Below are 21,652 nucleotides of genomic sequence, written 5' to 3'. Positions count from 1 at the left end.
ACCTTAGTTTTTCAAGTTAAGTGGTGTCCAGAAATGCTGTACTGCCTCCAATAAAATGTACTTTCTTCATCGGATGTCTGTTGTGGGAGAAACAGTGCACGAGAGACTGCACTATGTTCATTATCTGGTCTGAATGTTTCACCCAGGGCTGGAATTTTCTTTGCATTCTAATGTTTGCTGTTATTAATAGTACCAAAATGCAAAACAACAAGTCGAAACACAGTGAATAAGTAGAAAACACTTTTACCCCCACCAATTACAAGGGCACTAGGTTAGTGCCCTTCCAATTGTAGTGCTTTGCAGATGTTTTACGGTATTCTTACGAGTTTTTTGTTGCTCAAATGGGTGTAATTTCTGACATGTATTTTTGTCCCTCGTCTTCATTGCTTGATTTTGCTTGTGAGAAAGTGTCACTCATAGTCGTTGAAAATGTCACACTTCGCAATCTGAAACCTTGGCAGCTATGCTAATGTATTAAATAACCCACGACAAAACCACAGTGGCAACTTGCTCAATTTACTCTTCTTCTGGCTTTCAGTTATCGTCACGTGACCTAAATCAATTAACCAACCGAGCTTGAGAAATTCACCCCTATGCTCCTCCCTCTTCGACCTTCGTATTGTTGTACGTCATTAATGGGCGGGGAGAGAAGACGTCGGCCACTTTCGCTCGCTCTCTCTTCTTTCTCGGCCATTGGTTCCGCACAGCCTCCCGGAAGAGATCAGGGTTGCGGAGCTGTGGAGGGCAGGGAGGACGAGCTAGGGCAGTCGCCGCCATGACCTCTACATCCATGCGCGAGTGCGCACGGGATTGGGAGGAGCTGCAAGACAACTACCAGCAGCTTCAGGTGGGTTAACGCGACCCTGCAGCCTGCTGCAGCAGAGCGCATCTACCTGTCAAAATAGTTCCTCCCCGATGCCCTGATTGGTTGAATCGTCTGTCTGCACTTTGAAACCTCGTCTCTGAAAAGCTGATTGGTGGAATATCTTACCTGCGCATTGGAAGTACCTCTCGTTTACGCGGATTGGCTAAACGACATGCCTACGCTTCTGTATTTTGTTTATAGATGTCACATATTTGTGCTTTCAGCTCTACCTTCCCAACACTGCCAAGGTTCCAGTCTGCGTATCTGTGACATTTCTCGGTTTGTAATGAGCGTATGTGTGACGTTCCTAGTCTCATGTGTGACATTTTGTGTGACACCGTGTAGCAAATGTTGTTAATGGGCTGTACCCAAGCAGGGACGTTTCAGCCACAAGTAGCAGGTATTGCCACCGCCTGATATAATCTCTGTCCCCTTAGTAGAGGATTTACCTTAACAGCAGCAGAAACTATACTTATAACAAAAATGAACTTTGGTATAGACAATTCAGCAGTCCAACAATAGTTAACATTTCCATCAAGGGCACCTACCACCATAACCCTCAAAGACTTGCCGACCTTAACTGCTTTGCTTGGCCAGCACTAACTGCGGAGTTCAGGAATTTTTAGGGCAATATTAAATGAATAGCATTTACTGTAGCTAATTAATTTTCCATTGCTTAATTTCATGTAGTTAATAAATCACAAACTCTTTTGAATTAACGATATGTAGCTTGAAGTGGCTATTATTTCCACGACATGTTGCCAGTTCTGAATTTTCGGTCCACAGTCATTGCCTTGTAGGACTTGTAGTTTAACTTTTCAATTAGGAATTTGACATTAACTATCTAAAGCGCCAAGTGATACTATTTAAAAACCCTTGTACAGGTCTGGATGAAGGTGTCAAACCTAACACAGCCATCTCGGAGCTATTGTAATTGAAATGAGTCGAGATATGTTGCCTGAGTTCCTTATACTGCACTGGTATCAAAGTGCTTTTTGCACTGCACAGCCAGCCTCCTCCTATAAACTGAGTTTGCCAAATGATCGCTCTACTGATACGCCAATCGTTTTGAAACTATCTCTTTTATCTACAGGCTGGCAGGGAGAAAGGCAGATCTAGAGGTGTATGGCATGCTGAGACAGGAAAAAAACCTGCAGAGTATTTGCATCGGGTCACGAGAGGCAAATGCCCAAATGTGAAAGGGCACAGATGTCTGGAGTCATTATGTGACTACAGTACTAAATTGCCACATATCTCTCAGAGACGATCAGACAAGGCTCACCCCAGCTGCTGCAGTGTGTGGCGTGGTACCTGGTTCTTAGCGAGGTCCTGTTCATTGGCATGTACTGGTACCAATAGTCACAATCCAGCATGAGCAATAGCGTGCATGAGGCACAGAGAGCGTGTCCACTATACAGTGCCCAAATGAAGAGGTTCTGGGAAGGGATCTTTCAGTTGAGTGCACATTATATGATAAGGTGCAAATATTCTAATTTGCGTTAGTTTAACCCTAGATGCGTGACACTTGGCAGGGCTGCCTTTCTGTTGGTAGCTTTTCTTAAGATTCTCCTGTTTTGTCAGAAAAAAGTGCTGGGGTTTGCCATTTTTAACACTGGAGGTAATGCCTATACTTGTTGCTAAAAATATTTTAAAGGTATAATCACACCAAGAAGGGTCTAGGACTTATAAAATATTAGGAATATGAAAAATCCCCTTATGGCTAGTGAGAAGTAGCTTGTTTTGTGTCCCTAGAGCAGGGGTGCTACAACACGCAATTTGTATGCAAACAGTTTCAGGTGGCAGAAAGTGAAATCAAAGCCATTTTTGGTATTGAAAAGCGTGGGTCTCCTGCCTGAATCTGGTCTGTTGGCATATATGTTGTACTCCAACACCCCACTCTGGAGAGGAACACACAGGGGCGGCTCCTCCACTAGGGCAGAGGAGCGTAGCCCCACTGCTTTCTCGTATAAAATGGTAACTTTTGGTTATTACCGTTTTATGTTTCTTTCTGCAATATGGGCGGGCGGGTGAGACGGAGCTGCCGGGGCAGGGCAGGAATGGTTTGCACATTCATGAATGCTCATGAGTGGTTAGGTCGGCCCTCTCTGGCCACCCAAACCAGTCATGTGCACTCTACACTTCTCCATGCGCGCCGGCAGAAAGATCGGTTTTATTCTTATTTTTAATTATTGATTCCCCCCATGATGCTGTGCCCGAACACCCCCCTCCCATATCCCGTATCCAACCATTGCCACACACCAGATTAACAGGGGGACTCTACTGGACCCTGTGCCCAACATACCAACACCCTACTATAGAACATCCCTCCTAAAACAACAAAATGCAACCAATACACAACTCTTCAAAACATCACATAATCACTGTATTTCACAGTCGGCCGGAGAATGGCCCTCTGGTCATAGCAAGCGTGATGTCTCCCACTAGCGTCTCTCAGCACTCTCACTTGGAGGCCGCAGGACTAGTATCAGTAGGGACATTCGGTTTGGTCTTTGAAGACGCACTCCTCGGAACCCGACTCTGCATGTTTTCAATGGCCCCACTAGTCGCGGGATCCCTTCCACTGGTTCCATCACGCTCAAGACATCAGTCTTCAGGGTCCTCTGTAGAAGAAATGTTTCAAACAAGCAACCTTGCTCGTCTGCCAACTTGGCAGCTCAGGGCTGTCAAGAAAGGTAATCTATAGGGTCTATGGTCCCAGTTGGTATATAGTGTCAAAGAAGTAATCTTGGAGCTGCAGCACCCACTTTTTAATACGTGGAGGGGGTTTAAACAGCAATATAAAGGGTTTGTGGTCAGTGCTTACAATGAAGGGATAGCCGTAGACGTACAGGTGAAAATGGCAGCAGCCCCAATGTACCCTTTTGGCCTCCTATTCCATTTGTAATTAGCACTGTTCTGTCAGGGTGAGTGCTCAGCTGGCATAGGCTTTTGGGGCTCACTCCCCACAGTGGGAGAGAAAGGCTTCTAGCCACCATGGGGCTAGCATCTACAGGTATTTGTGAAGCCTTAGTGGGGTCAAAGTAAGGAGGAGTCATGTCTGCGGACAGTACTTCCTTGGTCTTGATGAACTCTTCCTCTTGCATGTCACCCCTCACCCAGGGACTTGTGGTTTCAGCAAGTATCTCAGAGGGGCAGTCAGGGTAGTGAGGTTTCAGATGAAACGCCTGCAGCAATTTACCATACCAAGGAAACTTCATACTTCAGTAATGGAGGTTGGAGATTAACTGCTTTAATGTCCTCTACCTTCTCTGGGTTGAAAGCCACTCCCTTTATAGAGAATAGATATCCAGAGAAACTAATGGATGGCTATAGAAACTCACTTGGCATGATGAATGTGTCAGGCCACCATCCTCCAGCCTCTGTAGCATCTTCCTCAATATTTGCTAATGCCCTTCAAATGTGGTCACGTTTTCAAAATGTCATCTCTAATGTGCAGGAATTCTAGAAGCCCTGACTAATTCCCTTTCCACATTTGTGGCGGCACTGGAACTACCAAATTTAGCCGCTTGTAGCTGTGCAGATCAATATGAGCTCTGGGTGTAGGTGGAACTGATGGTAGCCTGACCGGAAGTGTATCTTGGAAAACCAACATGCTTCGTGGAGATCATCTGCAATATTGTCTACCATGGGGTTGAGATGTTGTTCCCCTTTAATGACAAGGATCGTTAACTTCATGTCTACACATAGGCAGAACTCCCTTGGTTGTTTGGGCTTGCTTGTGATATCAGTAGGGGGAATCCATGGAATAGGACCTTCTGCCACTTTAATAATATCCGCTTCCTCCACTTTCTGCAGCTCTATCAGACCCCCCCTCCCCAGCCCGATCATACTAATGCTCAAATAAAGAAGAGCTTGTTTGGTTCTCACCAAGAGTGCTAGTAGGTGGGTAGATTTCCCAGACATGGCTTATGCTTTGCTCGGCTGCCCCCCTATCCTTCCTTGGTTTGAAAAGCCCCTTTTATTTACTTCTAAAACTTCACCAGATGCAACCATAAAAGTCTGGGCAGTGGGGGAAAGCAGGTGGGTGATGGACTACATCATGTTGTCACACATGCGCGACACCACATTCCTCCCTAGAACAAATAAAAGCATAAAACAAACAGACATAACAACAATAGTATGGAAGAAAATCTATATTTATTTATGGGAAACTGCTCTCAGATGGCTCCTCCCTGAGGGACAAGGGTAAGGCATTCCCGCTTTTTGCTGCCAGGTAGCTGAAAGATCTGGCTCCCATGCGTGCTTTTTTTGATCCTTTGGACTTTAACCAGATGTGTTCCTGTGGATCTTAGATGGCGTTCGGTCTTATAAGGTGAAAATAAGTTCTTTTTAAAAAAAAAAAATTTTATCGAAGATTTTTTTCTCCATTTTTCATTATATCATGAGCAGGGCACAGTAATTACAAAACAATGGAACAAAAAGAAATATACAATCAGAATCAAATATATATCTAAACAGGTTCTTAATATTTTAACAGTCGGTACCTAGCTTCCATCCAATAAAAGGACCCCATATTTGCATGCCCAGTTTCTTGCCCTTCCTTCCCTTCCTAGCATATATAGCTGTTTCCAGTTTTTGTATTGAGAATACTTTGCCTAACCATTGATGATATAATGGAGGATTGGGGTCAAGCCACGCGGAAGCTACTAACAGTCTGTAGATCGCCATTGCTACAAATATAAAGTTTCTGAAGCTCGACTGCCCATCATTACTGATCTCTAGTAACATAGTAGCTGGTGTTAACTCTATTGTAATAGATAGTGCATTCTGAAAATTTTTTGCGATATCCTGTTTCAACTTATTCAGATGTGGACATGTTGCAAAAATATGTAACTGATCAGCATCTGTACTGCCACATCTAAAACAAGTAGTGCCAGATAAACCACCCCACTGGGCAATCTTAGCAGGTGTATAATATAGGTGGTATAGCATCTTATAATGTTGGGCTTGAAGAGACGAAGAACACAGCGTTTTGCTCCCCATTTCTAAAGACTCAGTGAAGATTTCCCTACCTATGTCTAAATCTATAGACCATTTTTCTGACCATTTCTCTAAATCATCTTTCTTTAAATTTGTCATTTCTAAATAAAACCTCTTGATAGTGCAGTCCCGTCCGCCCTCTATTAAATCCATCACCGTATTTCTGTCAAAACCCAATGTACCCCCTTGTTTCTTTAATATACAGCTTCTTATTTGGAGATATTTAAAAAAATGTTTTGTATCCAACGCATATATAGTTTGCAATTCCTTGAATTGTAATATGCCTTGAAGTCCCATCATGTCTCCAAATTTCTTTATCCCCCGCCTTTCCCATTCCTGAAAAACCACTCCAGAGAAAACCTCAATGGAAAGGGAAGGGTTGTCCTTTAGTCTAGTGTAAGCATTATATTTCCCAATTCCCAGCTTTTTAGCGAATCCTTTCCATATATTAAAAGCAGCCATTACTGTCTTAAATCGCGTTCTTTTGTAATAGCTTCCCTCTGTAAATCTCAAAAATACATTTTCAGCATTAGAGCCCAAAACCAAACCATAGATAGCAAGTGAACCAAACTTATCCCACCCCTCCATTTCTGCGCCCCCAATCAAGCCCACCATACATTGCAATGCGGCCGCCCAATAATAGAGCTTTAAATCCGGTAGTGACCAACCACCTCTTTCCCGCGGGAGCGACATAAACCTCAGTGCCCTTCGCGTCTTACCTTTTGACCAAATAAAACGGTTAATCATTTGTTCACAGATTTTAAACCACTTATTGTCGACTAAAAGTGGGATTGCTCTAAAAACATACAAAAATTTTGATAATATTAACTCGTCCTACTAGTGAAAGGTGGAGATTCTCATATCGATCCAGGTCTTTCTTTACTTTGCCTATTATCGGGGCAATATTCTTTTCCACCAAGGAGTCAAGATCCGCTGATATATTAATACCTAGATAGATCCCGTCCTGAACCACTCGAGTATCATTACAGACAGTCAGAGAGTTTTTAATGATCTGTGTCTTTGAGGTGTTTAGGGCGTATCCTGAGACTCGCCCAAATCTATAAGCCTCAGCCTCTAGCAACTCAATAGCCTCCGTGGGGTTTGGTGTTATCACTGCCACATCGTCAGCATAGGCAAGAATCTTACACGGTCCCAATAACGTATTTAATGGAGTAATATCTACAGATGCCTCTATCCCGCGAATTAGTGGGTCCATATACATGGCGAATAGTAACGGGGAGCAAGGGCACCCCTGGCGTGTACCTCTCTTGATTTGAAATTGACCCGTAACACCCCCATTTACTCTTAATGCCGCGACAGGATCCCTATACAAGGTCTGTAGAGCTTTAACGAAACCATCCCTAATCCCAGCTCTTGCTAAAGTGAGCCACAGATAGTCCCAGGAGACCCGATCGAACGCCTTCTCCGCGTCTAACAGCATTACGGACATCGGGTCTCCTGTGACCTCGGCGGCATCAAACAGAGTTATTACTTTCTGGGTGTGGTGTGTCGTCCCTCTTCCGGGAATAAAACCGTGCTGATTACTACTAACTAGGGCGCCTATTATTCCTGCAAATCTTATTGCGAGGGCTTTTGAATATATTTTCGTATCATTGTTCATCAACGTGATTGGTCTATAAGACCCAGGCTCAGTCGCCAACTTCCCTTTTTTCAGTATTAGAACAATATCTGCTCCACCCCAAGATTTTGGGATAGACTCCCCCGTCTGGGCAGCGTGTATCGTTCTAATTAGGTTCAGCCCTAGACTCCCCCAAAACGTTTTATAAAACTCTAAGGGTAGTTGATCCGGGCCAGCAGCCTTTCCTGAGGGGAGATTGCCCATAGCTTCTTCAATTTCAGTGTAATCCAGAAGGTTCTCTAATCCTTCTGCTTCTTCGTTAGAAATCCTCTCGGCTGGTATATTCCGGAGATACTCACCTATCTCTTCAATATTACTGGGGCTTTGATCATCATAGAGTGCTTGATAAAATTTCCTAAAGACTTCCCTAATTTCCTCTGAATATGAGTGTAGCCTTCCATTTTCATCCCTAATCTCCCTCACTGTCCCATCTGCTGCTATCTGTCTAGTACGTGTGGCAAGAATATGTCCAACCTTTTCACTGAACTCATAACATCTCTCCCTTCTAATAGTATAATATTGGGCTGCCTTGTTTGCCACATCTTCCTCCGCTTCACTTTTTGCTTTCATCAGATCTATAATTGGTTGTTCTGTCGGTTCACCTTTTATTACACATTCGTGGAGGGATTCCTCCGCCTCTAAAACAGCCCTCTCGATGTCATTATACCTAGTTCGTTCTAGCTTTCGTTTATAAATGCTGAAACTACATGTTTCGCCACGAGCACCAGCCTTGAAGGCATCCCATATAACTCCCACCGGGGCGCTCCCACTATTGTTCTCAAAAAACTCACAGATCCATTTGGACATATGTTGTACATAATCGTTGTCCATAAGGAGCCGTCTTTCGAAGGTCCAAACCCTATTTACTCTAGTTTGCTTACTAACTTCATTGTCAGCACTAAGGGGTTATGGTCGCTGAGGATACGTGGGAGCCTGTCAATTTCTACACTCGTCATTAAGTCATTAGATATCAGGAAATAGTCTAGACGGACACATATACGATGTGGTGCAGAATAATACGTAAAACCTGTTTGATCCGGTCTAATTCTTCCCCAGACATCTTGCAGGAAATTATTCTCTAAAAGTTCTATCAATGCCTTATGTACTCTTTTTTTCCTGCCTCTATAACTTCCAATCTGTCTTATCCCCAGCCCATCCGCCCCATTGATATTTAAATCGCCCCCTATAATAACCTGAGGGGGCCAACCTGCTAACTCAGCATCTAAGAACTGCAGGATTTCTGGATCATCTTGGGTTGAGCCATAGACTACAACCAAGGTGGTCCATACTCCCTCTATTAAAACTTCTACCATAGCCCATCTGCCCCATTGATCCTCTAATTTCTTACCAGTTACCACCTTTTACTTCTTGAGAAAATGGCTACCCCTCTATTTTTCGTCCCTTGCTTAGACATTGCCAATAAATGAAACCCTAATTGATTTAAACAAAACTCCTGGGAACTCATTATATGTGTTTCTTGCAAGAATATATAGTCTACGTTCATTTGCCGCAATCGAACTGCTATCTTTTGTCTTTTTTGAGCCTCATTCATCCCACAAACATTCCATGTGAGGAACCTAATGGACATATCTGTATTTTAATAAGCTACCGATTGACTGCTCATTTATAATTACCAATCTGCCAGGTTTATTCTTGATTACTTCTATTTGGAGAACTCCTGTTTTGATGGTCTCGGTCCAATCAATTCCATACCCGACATCATACTTCCAATGTGATACTAATTACTCATAAACCAAACCAGTTCCAAAGCCCGTGTGCCCTGCCCAGGCACCCCCCCTCCCCCACCCCAGACAGCCCTCCCACAGGAACCCACCCCCCCCTACAGGCAAATAGGTCCAAGGGACCTATATCTGACCATCGATGCCTACAGGATGTCGCACCCTCACTCCCCCCGATTCTCATAAACCATAAATTCTCACTTGTAGTGCTCCCCCTGAATTATTGTTAAATCCCATATATTTCCCAAATCACCCAAGACTATTGACTAGTGACCCCCCCAATACCCACCAATACCCGCCTACCCCGTTCCCAACCCACATAAAGAGAAGTAAGTTATCTAAACACAACATCTAGTTGTTCAGCATTCCTTTTTTTTTTTTTTTTTTTTAGGTTACCCGAACTGAATTAGTCACTTCCTTTTACTACTTCTTCCGAGTAACATCTCTAATAGCAACCACTTGGGAGTCATATTCCTCAGGGTCCTTGCGTTGTTCTTTCCGCTGACCTCTTGTCTCTCGCAAAAGACTAAGATACTCTTGTGCAGCAATTTCAGAATAGAATATCTTAAAATTTCCATTTAAACCAACTTTCAGTCGTGCCGGGAACATAAGATAAGCCTCACAACCAACATTCTGAAATGGAGTAATCATCTGTCTCATCCGCCATCGTCTTTCCACCGTGGTATGGCAAAAGTCCGGGCGGGTAAAGAAAACAATATCTTTATATGTGCGCTTAGCCTGAGGTTTTGCTTTGCTGATAATCTCCTCACGTAGTAAAAAATTTCCAATGTATATCAGTATAGCACGAGGCTTACCATGTGAATCCTTCCGCCCCATCGGAAACCGGTGTGCCCGTTGTATCTCATGTTCCCAATCCCATGAAGCCATCTCTGGGAAAGCACCCTTCAGTAGTTCGACAACAACCCCCCGCACATCCCCCCCCCTCTTTTTCTTCCTGCACCCCAAGTAGTCTAACGTTGTTGCGCCTTGTCTGTTTTCATATTCCTCCAGCTTCCAGAGCATATCCGCTGTTGTTTTATCCTGATCTCTCTTAGTTTCCTGTAGTTTTACAAAATCATCTTCTAATCTTCCCGTTCTGTCCTCCACCTCTGATACTCTCCCGACCACTTCTTCATACATTTTATTGATTTTATGGAGTGAAGACTGGATTTTTTTGTTCGCCTGCTTTGCTCTTCTACTTGCTCTTTGGCTCTCAGCTCGAGCCTCGTCCTGGATCTGTTTTAAAGTAGAGAGCAGAACTTCAAAGTTAGAGGCACCACCCTCAGACCCTTGAAGACTAGCATCATGACTCCCGAAATTTGTGGTTACAGGACCACCCGTGTCCGTTACATGGCATTCCAAAGTATTATCCCAGTCGAGTTTCTTAGCGACTGATTTCACTGGGACACCGTGAGACACTCTGGCCAGGTTCCTTTTTCTCAAATTGCGTTTCGCTTTGCTCTTATTTTTTGACATGGGATTTTTCAACTCTATGGCGGAGATCTTCTGTTTCAGTTTTGGGTTTTTCTGGACCGTCTCCTGCTCACCAGATCCCATGTCGCTATCCAAAGAGATTGAGGCACTATCCGTGGTGAAAATAAGTTCTGTAGGAATGTGGTGCATTTACCTTGCAAGATGCGGTGGCCGAAACATAATGCCTTAAATGTGATGAGTTTCTGAATAGGCAACCAGTGCAGTGTCTCCAGTGCATTCTTGGAAGACGCTCGTCTCGGCAAGTTCAGCACTAGTCGAGCTGTTGCATTCTGGATAGATTGCAGCTTTTGCAATCCCTTTTTGGTTGTGCCCAGGAGCAACACATTTCCATAATCTAGTCTTGCTGCAGACAAAGGTAGAATGTCCAGGGTTTTTCTGAGTATCTTCAGGATTGCGAAACATCTTCCTGACAACCTCTTAATCTGGGTCGCGAAAGTCAGTTTGGAATCTATCCGTACTCCCAGATTTCTAACCTCAGTCTTCGGGGTTGGAACTGGTCCTAGAATTGTTGGCCGCCAAGCCGAAGACCAGATGGATGGAGTGTTTCCTTCTTATTACCGTTTAGGCTCAGGCAATTATCTGTCATCCATCCTGCCAGATTTTTCATGCAGTCTGCGAAGCTGGCGGCTTCTTGTGCAGAGTTTGGGGCCACAGTGACCACTAGCTGTGTGTCATCTGTGTATGACACAGTTGTAACACCATGTTTTTCTACAACCCCAGCCAAGGGGGCAAAATATAGATTGAAAAGAGTTGGGCTCAAAATTGAGCCCTGCAGCACCCACTGTGCTAGAGAAATAGGTTTAGAGGTATACGTAGATTGTGCCACTTGGAAACTGTGGTCCTGCAAATAGGATACCATCTAGTCCAGGGCCACCCACTCTACACCCCCTCTTCTGAGTCGGTGCACCAGCAACTTATGTGACACCGTATCAAAAGCTGAGCTAAGGTCTAATAAGACCAGCGCCGTTGTCAATCCTTCATCCACTCTCTTCCGTACTGACTCAGTAGCATATAGCTGTGCCGTCTCCGTTGAGTAAGTTGGTCTGAAGCCTGATTGGGTTGGGATGTAGTACGTTGTTTTTCTTTATATGGGCCTCCTGCTGTCTATTGACCACTTTTTCACCCATTTTTGAAAAATAGGGGAGTAATGAGACTGGCCGCAAGTTCTCTAATAGGCTCCCATCCGCTATTGTTTTTTAGGTCTCGGCTAGCGTAGGCTGCGCATGCGCAGTCTCGCATGGGAGATCTGATGTTTCAGAGTAGCCAGGCTTAAACTCGCCCCTTTCTCCACTGGCTGGCCTCCTAAACGGCGGCCAGCCATTGGAGAAGAGGTCTCTGTGACGATCTCTTTTCGCTGTAAGCCCCGTCCTTTTCGGATTGAGGGCCGTGTTTTTTTTGTTTCTTTCTCTAAAGAAAAACACGCCCCCAATCCGAAAAGGACGGGGCTTACAGACTCCTGCTGCCCGTGTCTCCTCTGTGCATGTCTTTGTATATATTGTGATTGACTCCCTGGCCTCGAGCGAGTGGCCCTGATTATTGGCAGGCCCTTAAGTCGGTAATAAAAAAAAAAAAAATCAGATACAAGTTCAGAAACAAAAAGTCTCTTTAAACACCACAAATGGCCTGACATCTCCCTCAATGGATTGACTGTACCCCGGTCTCGCTGAAACTTATTAAATAAAAAAGAATGGGACGCAGCCAGTTTCTGGACTGTAAAAGCATAAGTAATGCCCAAGTATGTCTTCTTGAACAAACTCTGTGATATGTATAAAATATTTGGCAACAATGTGAAATTGCTGCTGTTGAGTAGGCAGGCGTCACACCTATTCACAAAGGGTAAGGGGTCCCCTGGGGACCCCTTCTTGTTTGCAAGTGTCATACCATTCCTTGAGTAGGTGATAAACTGTGAATTTTTGCGACCGCAAAGGCCGTCGCAAAACAATAGCACATACCATTCTGACTCATTATTAGGAAGGGACACCCTTTGCACACCCCTTCCTTATGGCGACTCGCAAACACTATTTTAATAGCATTTGTATATACCACCACACTTTTTTGCAAACTGGACGATTTCCCGTTTGTGACAGCAAAAAACAGTCGTACATCTGGCCCAAAGAGGAAAGCCAGGGATCATATGTACCCTATATATGGACTTGATTCTTGTTATACATGGAGCAAACATTTTAGTCTAGTAAATAAAAAGTTTTTTTGTACCGCAGAAATAGTGAACTTACATATTCGAAGGTGCTCTCTTAGGTGATATAAAGATAAAGGCGGCTCCATAAGACAAAATATTTGCCTAGGATGACACATTTTGAGACCAGGTCAAGTACATTACAGTTAGGTCGAGTAGATTATTCAAGTTACTAGACCTGCAGCACTAGTAACATTTTTATGATTGTTCGAGCCCTGGTAAGGTTTTTTATCTAATAAAAATAACAAAGGATTTCTGAGACCAGAAATTTTCGGTTGCAGACCTTGGGTTGCCATGCAATCTCTTTTCCCTTGAATAGTGCATACTTTGAACTGATTCACCTTCAGGCATTTTTAACGGGCCACCATTGAGAGCTCTGGAGCAAAGGCTGAAAGCAGTGCAGATTTCTCACAGTGCCTGTCAGTGGGTCAAAAAGGTTTTCAGATTACTTGGTCATCTAATTCTTGGCCTCTTTGAAAAACAAACAGAGCAATGGTCACTTACTCCAGTTGCAATTGTGATTCTGTGCAACTGCGTGTAAATGAGGTACAAAGTTTCGTAAATATTTAGAAGGCAGAAGTAAATGAAAATACAGTGCTTACAGGTGAGTCGGTGCGTTGTGTGTTTGTGAAGTGAAGGAGACATGAGGAAGTGCCTTCAGGAGTCAGTGAAAGGAGACTGCTGAAGATAAGAGGTGTAGATGGACAAGATGTGAAGAGAAAAGGGTGCGCATGTCTAACGTAGAATGAGCATAATGGGTATGATTGAGACACTCTGAAGACCACTCCCCCTTCTATAGGCCTCAGTAATGTTTAATTCACAGTCTTACAACTTCAGAATTGAAACATTTTATGTATTTTACTAAGCTTCTTCCTTTCTTAAATTTCCTTGAAAATGCACAATTTGACCCCACTTTTTGTCAGAATTTTCTCTAGGGGTGGGGGTAGGCTAACCCTCCCAAACCCCTCTTATGACAAGGCTCGCTCGCCCCAGGGCACTCATCCCGAATGTTTACACCTTACCACCTTCAAATGTCACCAGCCTTCACTGACTGAATATTGTAATGGTAGAAAAGGTGTAGTATGAAGATGAACAAAGCTCCTGGCCCAGAGTGAGTTCCTATAAATCTGTCACAGGCAAGCCCAATACTTTAGGGCTGGTTACTTCTGATACCATTATCTAAGAAGGGTGTTTGGGGTTGTCCTTTTAACTACGAGGCAATTTTCCTACTGAATGGGGCTGGCAAATTATTTGGTGAAGACTTATCAAACCGAGTTCAAGATCGATGTTCTGTCCGAGATTCAGGTCGACTTCAGGTCAAGGATAGTAATTGTAGAACAATCCATATGTCAATATATTATCTGCTACAAATATTAGCTAGTCAAAAGGTCATCATTGTGTCTAAACTTTGTCGAACTAAAGTCAACACTCAACTTTGTTAACCATACAAATTTATGGCACTCTCTAGAAGAGCAGGGAGTCGAGAGTTCAATTGTGAGCATAACAATGGGCCTCCATTCAGGTAATACAGCTAAATTGTGTTACTAACCTGCAGGTGAATGCAGTGAAACATTCCTGATTGAAAAGGGTGCAAGGTAAGGATGTGTATAAGCTCTTCAGGCCACCTAGGCTGTGGAAAATCTACATTTTACCTAGCTAAAATGCTCATGACCAATTAACTGGTCTCAAACTGTGTGATCATAGACAAATATTTTGTTTTACCCGGCTGCATTTTTCTTCATTATCACATATGAGAGCTCCTTAAAATATGTGAGTTCAGCATGTCTGCTGTACAAAAAACAATTTAGTTTGATTTAAGTGATTAAACTTTTGCTCCGCTTGTAAGAATCTAGCCCACTTACAGGATACACATGAACCCCAGACTTGCCACTTAGTTCACTGTCAGCATTGTCATCTGGGCAGGGACAGGTTGGTTTATCACTTCGTGTTTTAAAACACTCCCTTTCAATAAATATATTACCAAAGCCTTATGTGCTAGTATGCTGTCATTTACAGACAGCACATTTTCCATTGAAATGGCCACAACATTTCTCATTTACCTGCAGTTTTACTGATAAAACTATATAACGTACAGTCAATAATGTGTTCAAATCGTGTTTCAGCAAATATTCGTCTTTTGATAATCACCAAGTAAAGTTTTCTGATTTGTTTTGGGTCTATTACAATATTTGTTTCCATCAGACTTCAGACTTGCAAAATTAATGTGCCTTCCTAAATGCTGATATATTTTGAAATATTTCTAAAGTTAAATTCACAAAATCTTCTCACTTTGCAGTCAGAGAAGGAAAACACCAATCTCTAGGATAGAATAAGCAGCAAGTTGTAAGAAGACCTAAGCAGACATTTGACCTCTGTCTTTGAACGTAAAGCAAATATGACAAGATGAAAACATGAATTGAAGGCATCTATACTGCTCATCTATTTTCAGAATGAACAGAATATCTGTTCTATTCCCCTTCGAGCTTTCTCTCCAGAACCTGTCACTATGACCTAAAAACAGCTTGTCCTGATAAAATGTAACTCGCATTAGCGAGCGGGCAAGTAGATGTTTCAAGGCATGTAAGATTATGGCCTAGTACCCCATTCTTGCCTTTTACTTGGAACTTAACCTTACTACAATCTCAGACTTTGCTGAAATAAAACTTGTGTACTGGATTAGGCTGGCGAGAAACCTGAAAGCTACCGGGATGGAGGTATTGGGCAGGCACTTGTTAGGAAATGACTAACAGTTTGGGTTTTCTTTGAAATGAACCAAGCAAGGTTGGTCCTGGTACCGTGGAAGCTGTGACCGAATGCTATCAAACAGAAAGTGGGATTCAGAGTTTGCCAAGATGAGATCAGGCAGCATGATAGCAGATGAATACTTTGGATAAAAGATGGACTCAGGGTACAAGTACTACTTGGATCAGATCCTTCCTGAACAGAAACCCACCTCATAAATCAATTTCAAGATGAGGACTTTTCCCAGCAGAAAATATCTTGTGAGATGTGCAAGTCTCCATCAGGGAAAATAGGAAGAACCCGAACTCCCAAGGATTGCGATTTACCCAGGGAAGAAGTTGAACATGAATCATTGCCACACGAAACGAAAACAAAAGATTCTATCACACAGGGTCTTCTTCTCCACCGATCATTTGCAGGAACTACGGTTAAAGACAACAAATTTTCCACAATTACCATCTCTGGAAACCAGCCTGACCAGCAAATGGGAATGACGTCAACCTATCTGTCTATCTCTGCTACCAAAATTGGAGGAGATGAACATATAGAACCTAAACATGGGATTTTAAGAACCGAGTCCGCCTGCGCGGAATCTACGAGGCAGCTCTGTGTTGGGGCTGTCATAAATACATCTCCAGATACCCAGAGCAGGCCAGAAACTATTGTAAAGTCATTTAAAGTAAGCACAAACACCCATGAGTCCATTAACAGACCACGAAGTGATAATCTAGTAAAAGATTCCATTAGGAATGTGAAAACATTAGAATTTGTTCCAGTATACAGATCTAGAGGGGCTCATGACATATTAAATCGCGGTAACATTCTTCGCTTATTTACACATATACCCTCACTAAGGGAAGTAAACTCAAAAGATTTGGACTCGGTAGAGTTTATCAATCATGGAGGCCTAAGGGGGGGGGGGGGGTGAGTCCACACGGACAACATGGGGGTCGGAACTCATTGCTCAAAATATTTTACTGGAAACATCGCTATTTGAAAATTGGGGCATAGAACTAAAACCCTTCACCTCTTCTGGTTATCCAGCACCTCTACTACAAAGCCAAGGGGATTGTCGGGTGCCAGAACGGCCTAACGCCTCTAAATCAATATTGAGAGGGGCACGGGGTCCCTCACCGGTCAACTTGAGGCAGTCTCAGGACAACGGGAGCCATCATCAGAATCATTCCTATCGAGACCCCTGCTCTGAAGACTAAGGATGGCCCATGAGAGTGGTAGTCTCCAAGCATTAAATAAGTAAATGACAGGACAGCAGGCATACTCTCTTAGAAGGTGAAATAAACTTATTACAGATATGCTCCTGGAACATCAATGGGTTAAATAGCAAGTTGCCAGACTGCGCCACCATGAATTATCTAAAGTCATTCCACATCATTGCTCTCCAGGAAACATGGTTGACGGATCCACCACACCTATAAGGATATTTACGGTTCTTTGCCCCAGCTCTTAGAAGAGCAAGGTTCGGTCATCTCGGGGAGGTCTGGCGACTTACGTAAGCAACATCGGCACAAATTCAGTCCATCAAGTTGCTCTAACACTGGCTTAAAATCTCATCCATAAAAAGGCCATTATGGAATGGGTACAAAGAGATGATAATAATAAATACATACATACATCCTAACAGGAAATCTGATGATGCAAAGCAATTGGTTAACTTCGTAGAGTCTTGTATGAGCGAAATCAATACATCGGACATGATACTGACAGGAGACTTTAATTTACATCATCTACTTGGCTCATCAAAAGCAGAAGAAGTCTCTTTACACAACCGGTTATGGAACATACCGCATCAGGGAAGTAATTCAGCAGCAGTTCCCTCTAAAATTAGTCAGCTTCTTATAGAGGATGTAGAACATCTTATGCTGCGAGCAGCAAATGGAAGAATCACAGGCGATACACCCCCTGCATTTACTCATCATTCCTTAACAAAAAATTCAACGCTGGATTACACCTTTGTGTCCCTAAATCTCTTCAAAGAAATTCTTTCATTTAATATGGGAGACAAAGCTGATAGCGATCACCGGCCCCAGGAACTTATTTTGCACACAAATACCCCTGGATTTACGAAATGGAAGGGCTTACCTGGCACAACTGCAACTATTAACTTCAGGAAAATAAAATTCACGTTGGCATCGCAAGATCATTTTCAGGAAACTGCTAAAGCTCTATTTGAATCACAGGAAGGGGACAATGAAATGGAGAAATGGACAAACTATAGTCATGCCTTGGCTACGACTTTCTCCGCCCCAATCAAATCTAATTCAAAGCAGGGACATGCTAACTTTACCATGCAACAAAAGAGTAAGATAAGATCCATAAAAAAAGGCACCAATCACTCTTTGCAGCAGGTGTGCCAGTATCCAACTGACATCACAAAACTTGTTGAATTGCCACAACAGAAAGTTTGCTTAAAGTGAGCGATCTGGGAAGCGAGGCACAACAACGAGGATACCCTATGGGCGAAATTGCATGCGGACACTAAACTAAAAAACAGTGCGAGATTTTGGGAAACTATAAAAAGATTTACTCACCCGACGCACGAGGGCCTGTCTTCAAATATATCTGAAGAGGACTGGGCCACTTTCCTTGAAACCCACTTTAAGCAAGGAAGAACTGTTTCGCATGCTGAAACTAGCATAGACTCTACAAAGCGGCATATGACCTTAAAGCATCAAGCCAATGAGGGAAATGTAATTTCTAAGGAACTGTTTGAAGGAGAAACACCGGTTCTTATTCCTTTAAATGATCATACAAAATCAATTAATAAGTACATCAAGAAGGGAAGGCAAGCAGGGGCTCCGGGGCCTAACGGAATCCCACCCGTGCTCCACAAACAAAATATAGAATACTGGGCAAAGGCTCTTAGTCCTTTGTTCTGGGAAAAAGAACAACAGGCCGACTCCCTCCTTCTTGGCGCATCTCCATAATTTCACCAATCTTTAAATCAGGTGACAAGTCCCATCCCAAAAGTTATCAGTTAGTCGCCCTCTTGGACAACAATGCAAAATACTTTGCTGGGACACTGCTGGACGAGCTGCAACTTTGGGCGGAAGATAACTCCATCATTCCCTTAAATCAAACAGTCTTCTCTAAATCCGTGGGGACCTTGACAAATATAATAACAATGGCTTTGTTAATTGATAAGGCTGAAGCCACAAGAACGCCACTACATTTATGCTTTATCGATTACCAGGCAACCTTTGACCATGTGAACCAACAGAAACTCTGGTTGAAACTAGCAGGCTGGGGCATCCCCCAGGCTTTACTGAACCTGTTAATCAACTTGCACACTGAAACTTGGGTGCAAGAAAAGCTCGGCGACGGGTCAATGCTATCCAGGAAAATTCCAGCAACAAAAGGCCTTAAGCAAGGCTGTGTACTGGCCCCAACGTTAATCAATCTGTTTCTTGCAGATCTGATTCCACTATTAAATGCCTGCAACACACACTCCCCAAAGATTGGGAATCTAGTACTACCATGCCTGCTTTACACTGATGACCTAGTATTGATTAGTCAAACAAAGGTGGGTCTGCAGTGTCTTCTAGACATCACGTTCCAATACTCGGAGGCTAATGATTTAACCATCAACCTGGAGAAAACCAAAACCATGACAATCAAAAAGAACCTCAAGAAAATACCTGTCTGGTTTTGGGATAAGATTCAAATAGATTCAGTCTCAGAGTATAAATACCTGGGGGTGACCATTCATAAAGGCGGGCATTTTGTAACCCAAAGAGATGCAATTAAAAGAAAAGGCATAGCCTTAGCCGTCTCAATGAGAAACCTAAACTCCAGATTAACGGGCCCCTCACTCGCCCCTTTGGTTGAAGTTATAAATGCACAACTTCTTTCCACAATAACCTACAGGAGCGAGGCACAGAGAGGAATGGATTCAAAGCTCTTGGACACCGTGGTTGCTAAAGTATATAGAATGGTCTTAGGTCTCCCTACACGAGTCTCTCCAGCACAAATCAGGCTCGAGTTTGGCGTGGAAAAACAGACCATTGCAAGGAATGGTGCAACAGTTATTTTCTGGGACAGAGTAAGGAAATCTAAACCAGGTAACTTAAACTGGCACTAATGGACTGAGCTACAACAGAAACAGTCATCTCCAGCAGCGAAATATTTAGCTACTAGTGTGGCAATCCTGGGCCTTACCAAACTTTGGGCTACTCCGACAAGTCACTGTCTTCTCAAAAAAGCTACAAATTGTAAAACTGGAATCTTGGATTGAAGATAAGGCAGCCCTGACCAAGAGGTTGCATGGCTGGATGACCCTGGGCACCTATTCTTCTCAGGCTGCACACAAGTACTTAGCTTTCAGCTTCGCCAAACATCTAAAAATCAAAATTTTAAAATATAGATTAGGCTTGTTGCCATGCACAAAGCACTTTCCACATTGGCTGAAAAACCAATCTGATTCTAACTGCTGTCTGTGTGGGACAGCGCAAGACGATATGCTGCATCTCATCTGTACGTACAAAGATCTAACAGAGGAAAGGAGACCGCTTTTAAAACCACTTTTCAATCAGAGGGCATCTGTGCACTGAGACAGGCCGTGTTAGCGTGCTTTGCACCTGGGGACACGCAGCTCAACTGCAGGTTTGTGAAATTTTTAGGAAAAGTGGAGAAGAAAATGCTAAATCAGATCAGCATTGCAGCAGACAAGGAAAGACACGGACGCTGCTAGAATAATTAGTTTTTTTAATGGACTATAAATATTATAATGTCTTTTAATCGATTTTAACTTTTGTATTTGCAATGACTTATTTGTAGCAATGGATTTAAGTAATCTGCTAAATAAAATAAACTTGAAATTAAACTTGAAACCTAGGGAAGTTAATTTTGTAATTGTACATTGTGGAGAGGGGGGTGGACAGCATGCACTGTCTGCTATTTTGCACTGTACATGTAAGAGCTCACAATAGGTGTTTTACCCTTGTTCATGCCTATGTAATATGCTCAACTATGTGTGCTATAGCCCTTTGTCATAGGTGAAATGACAAAGTAATTTTTAATTGTATACCCTCTAATGTTCATTAGTTAAACATACATTGGAACCCTGCAACATTTACCATAGTAGTGTAGCTATAAAATTATTGTGGATTGAATTTATATTACATTGATATGCATATGAGTCCTGAACTACAGCTCTTATTAGTCACTTTATTGACATTTGGCTGAGACATGGTGAGGATTTATGGACCATGTGAATTTGAACATATATTTACCTTTTATTGATTTTTGCTGTTGTTGTACTATTGTACTAGTAGTGGACATTGTGAGAAAGTTTGTGCATATTTCTGTACTCTGAGTTTCTTTGTACTGTTGGACTAGTATTAGTCATCATTCTTCCAGTTGTTACCAATTTGTTCCTTTTACCAATGTAGGGTCAAACTGTTAAATAGAGAAACTATGCGAATTGTTTCCGAATATTAGAGTAGTCTTAACTTTTTATTGTATGATTTTAAATTGAATATTGTTAGATGTACTGTTCGGTATTTTAGATTGTACACTGGGGTCCCCAACCTTTTCTAAAATAAGAGCTACTTGTATTCAACTAAAATCACCGAGAGCTACTAATGTTAATGAAATGATAGTCTTAGATGCAGTGTTCACATCCGTGCATTAGGCATGGTTGCCTGCCTTAAAGTAAAACAGCACTATCAATTTTGAATGCATCTACATGAGTAATACAAAACATCCATAGCTACTACCTCCCCAGCACCAAAATCATAATATGAGTAATAAATCTCTCGAACGCAAATAATAGCTTGCAATTCATTTTCAAAATTAACCATTTTTCTCGAATCATCATCTTATGAGGTCTGAAAATGTACACATTTTCATCTCGAATACATGAGTTTTAATTTTAGTACGCAAATAATTCAACCAAGCAAAAGCTTCTAATTCTAATTTAGTAGTTTGGGCTGCATGCAGGAGAGCTACTTACAGGTAAC

At 42.6% G+C, this 21,652-nt stretch overlaps 1 protein-coding gene across 1 annotated transcript in view; it reads left to right on the top strand.

Annotated features, from left to right (window-relative positions):
* Window positions 1–630: 630 nt before the first annotated feature.
* Window positions 631–21,652, top strand: part of TMEM120A (transmembrane protein 120A) — a 256,419-nt gene continuing 235,397 nt past the window's right edge. The window contains exon 1 of the mRNA XM_078679633.1: window positions 631–847. Within this exon, the coding sequence (XP_078535759.1) occupies window positions 776–847 (72 nt within the window). The 5' untranslated portion in view covers window positions 631–775. The remainder of the gene's footprint in view (window positions 848–21,652) is intronic.

The sequence above is a fragment of the Lissotriton helveticus genome, chromosome 3_1 (genome assembly GCF_964261635.1).
Source record: "Lissotriton helveticus chromosome 3_1, aLisHel1.1, whole genome shotgun sequence".
NCBI lineage: Eukaryota > Metazoa > Chordata > Amphibia > Caudata > Salamandridae > Lissotriton > Lissotriton helveticus.
This window is presented reverse-complemented; position numbering and strand designations above follow the sequence as displayed.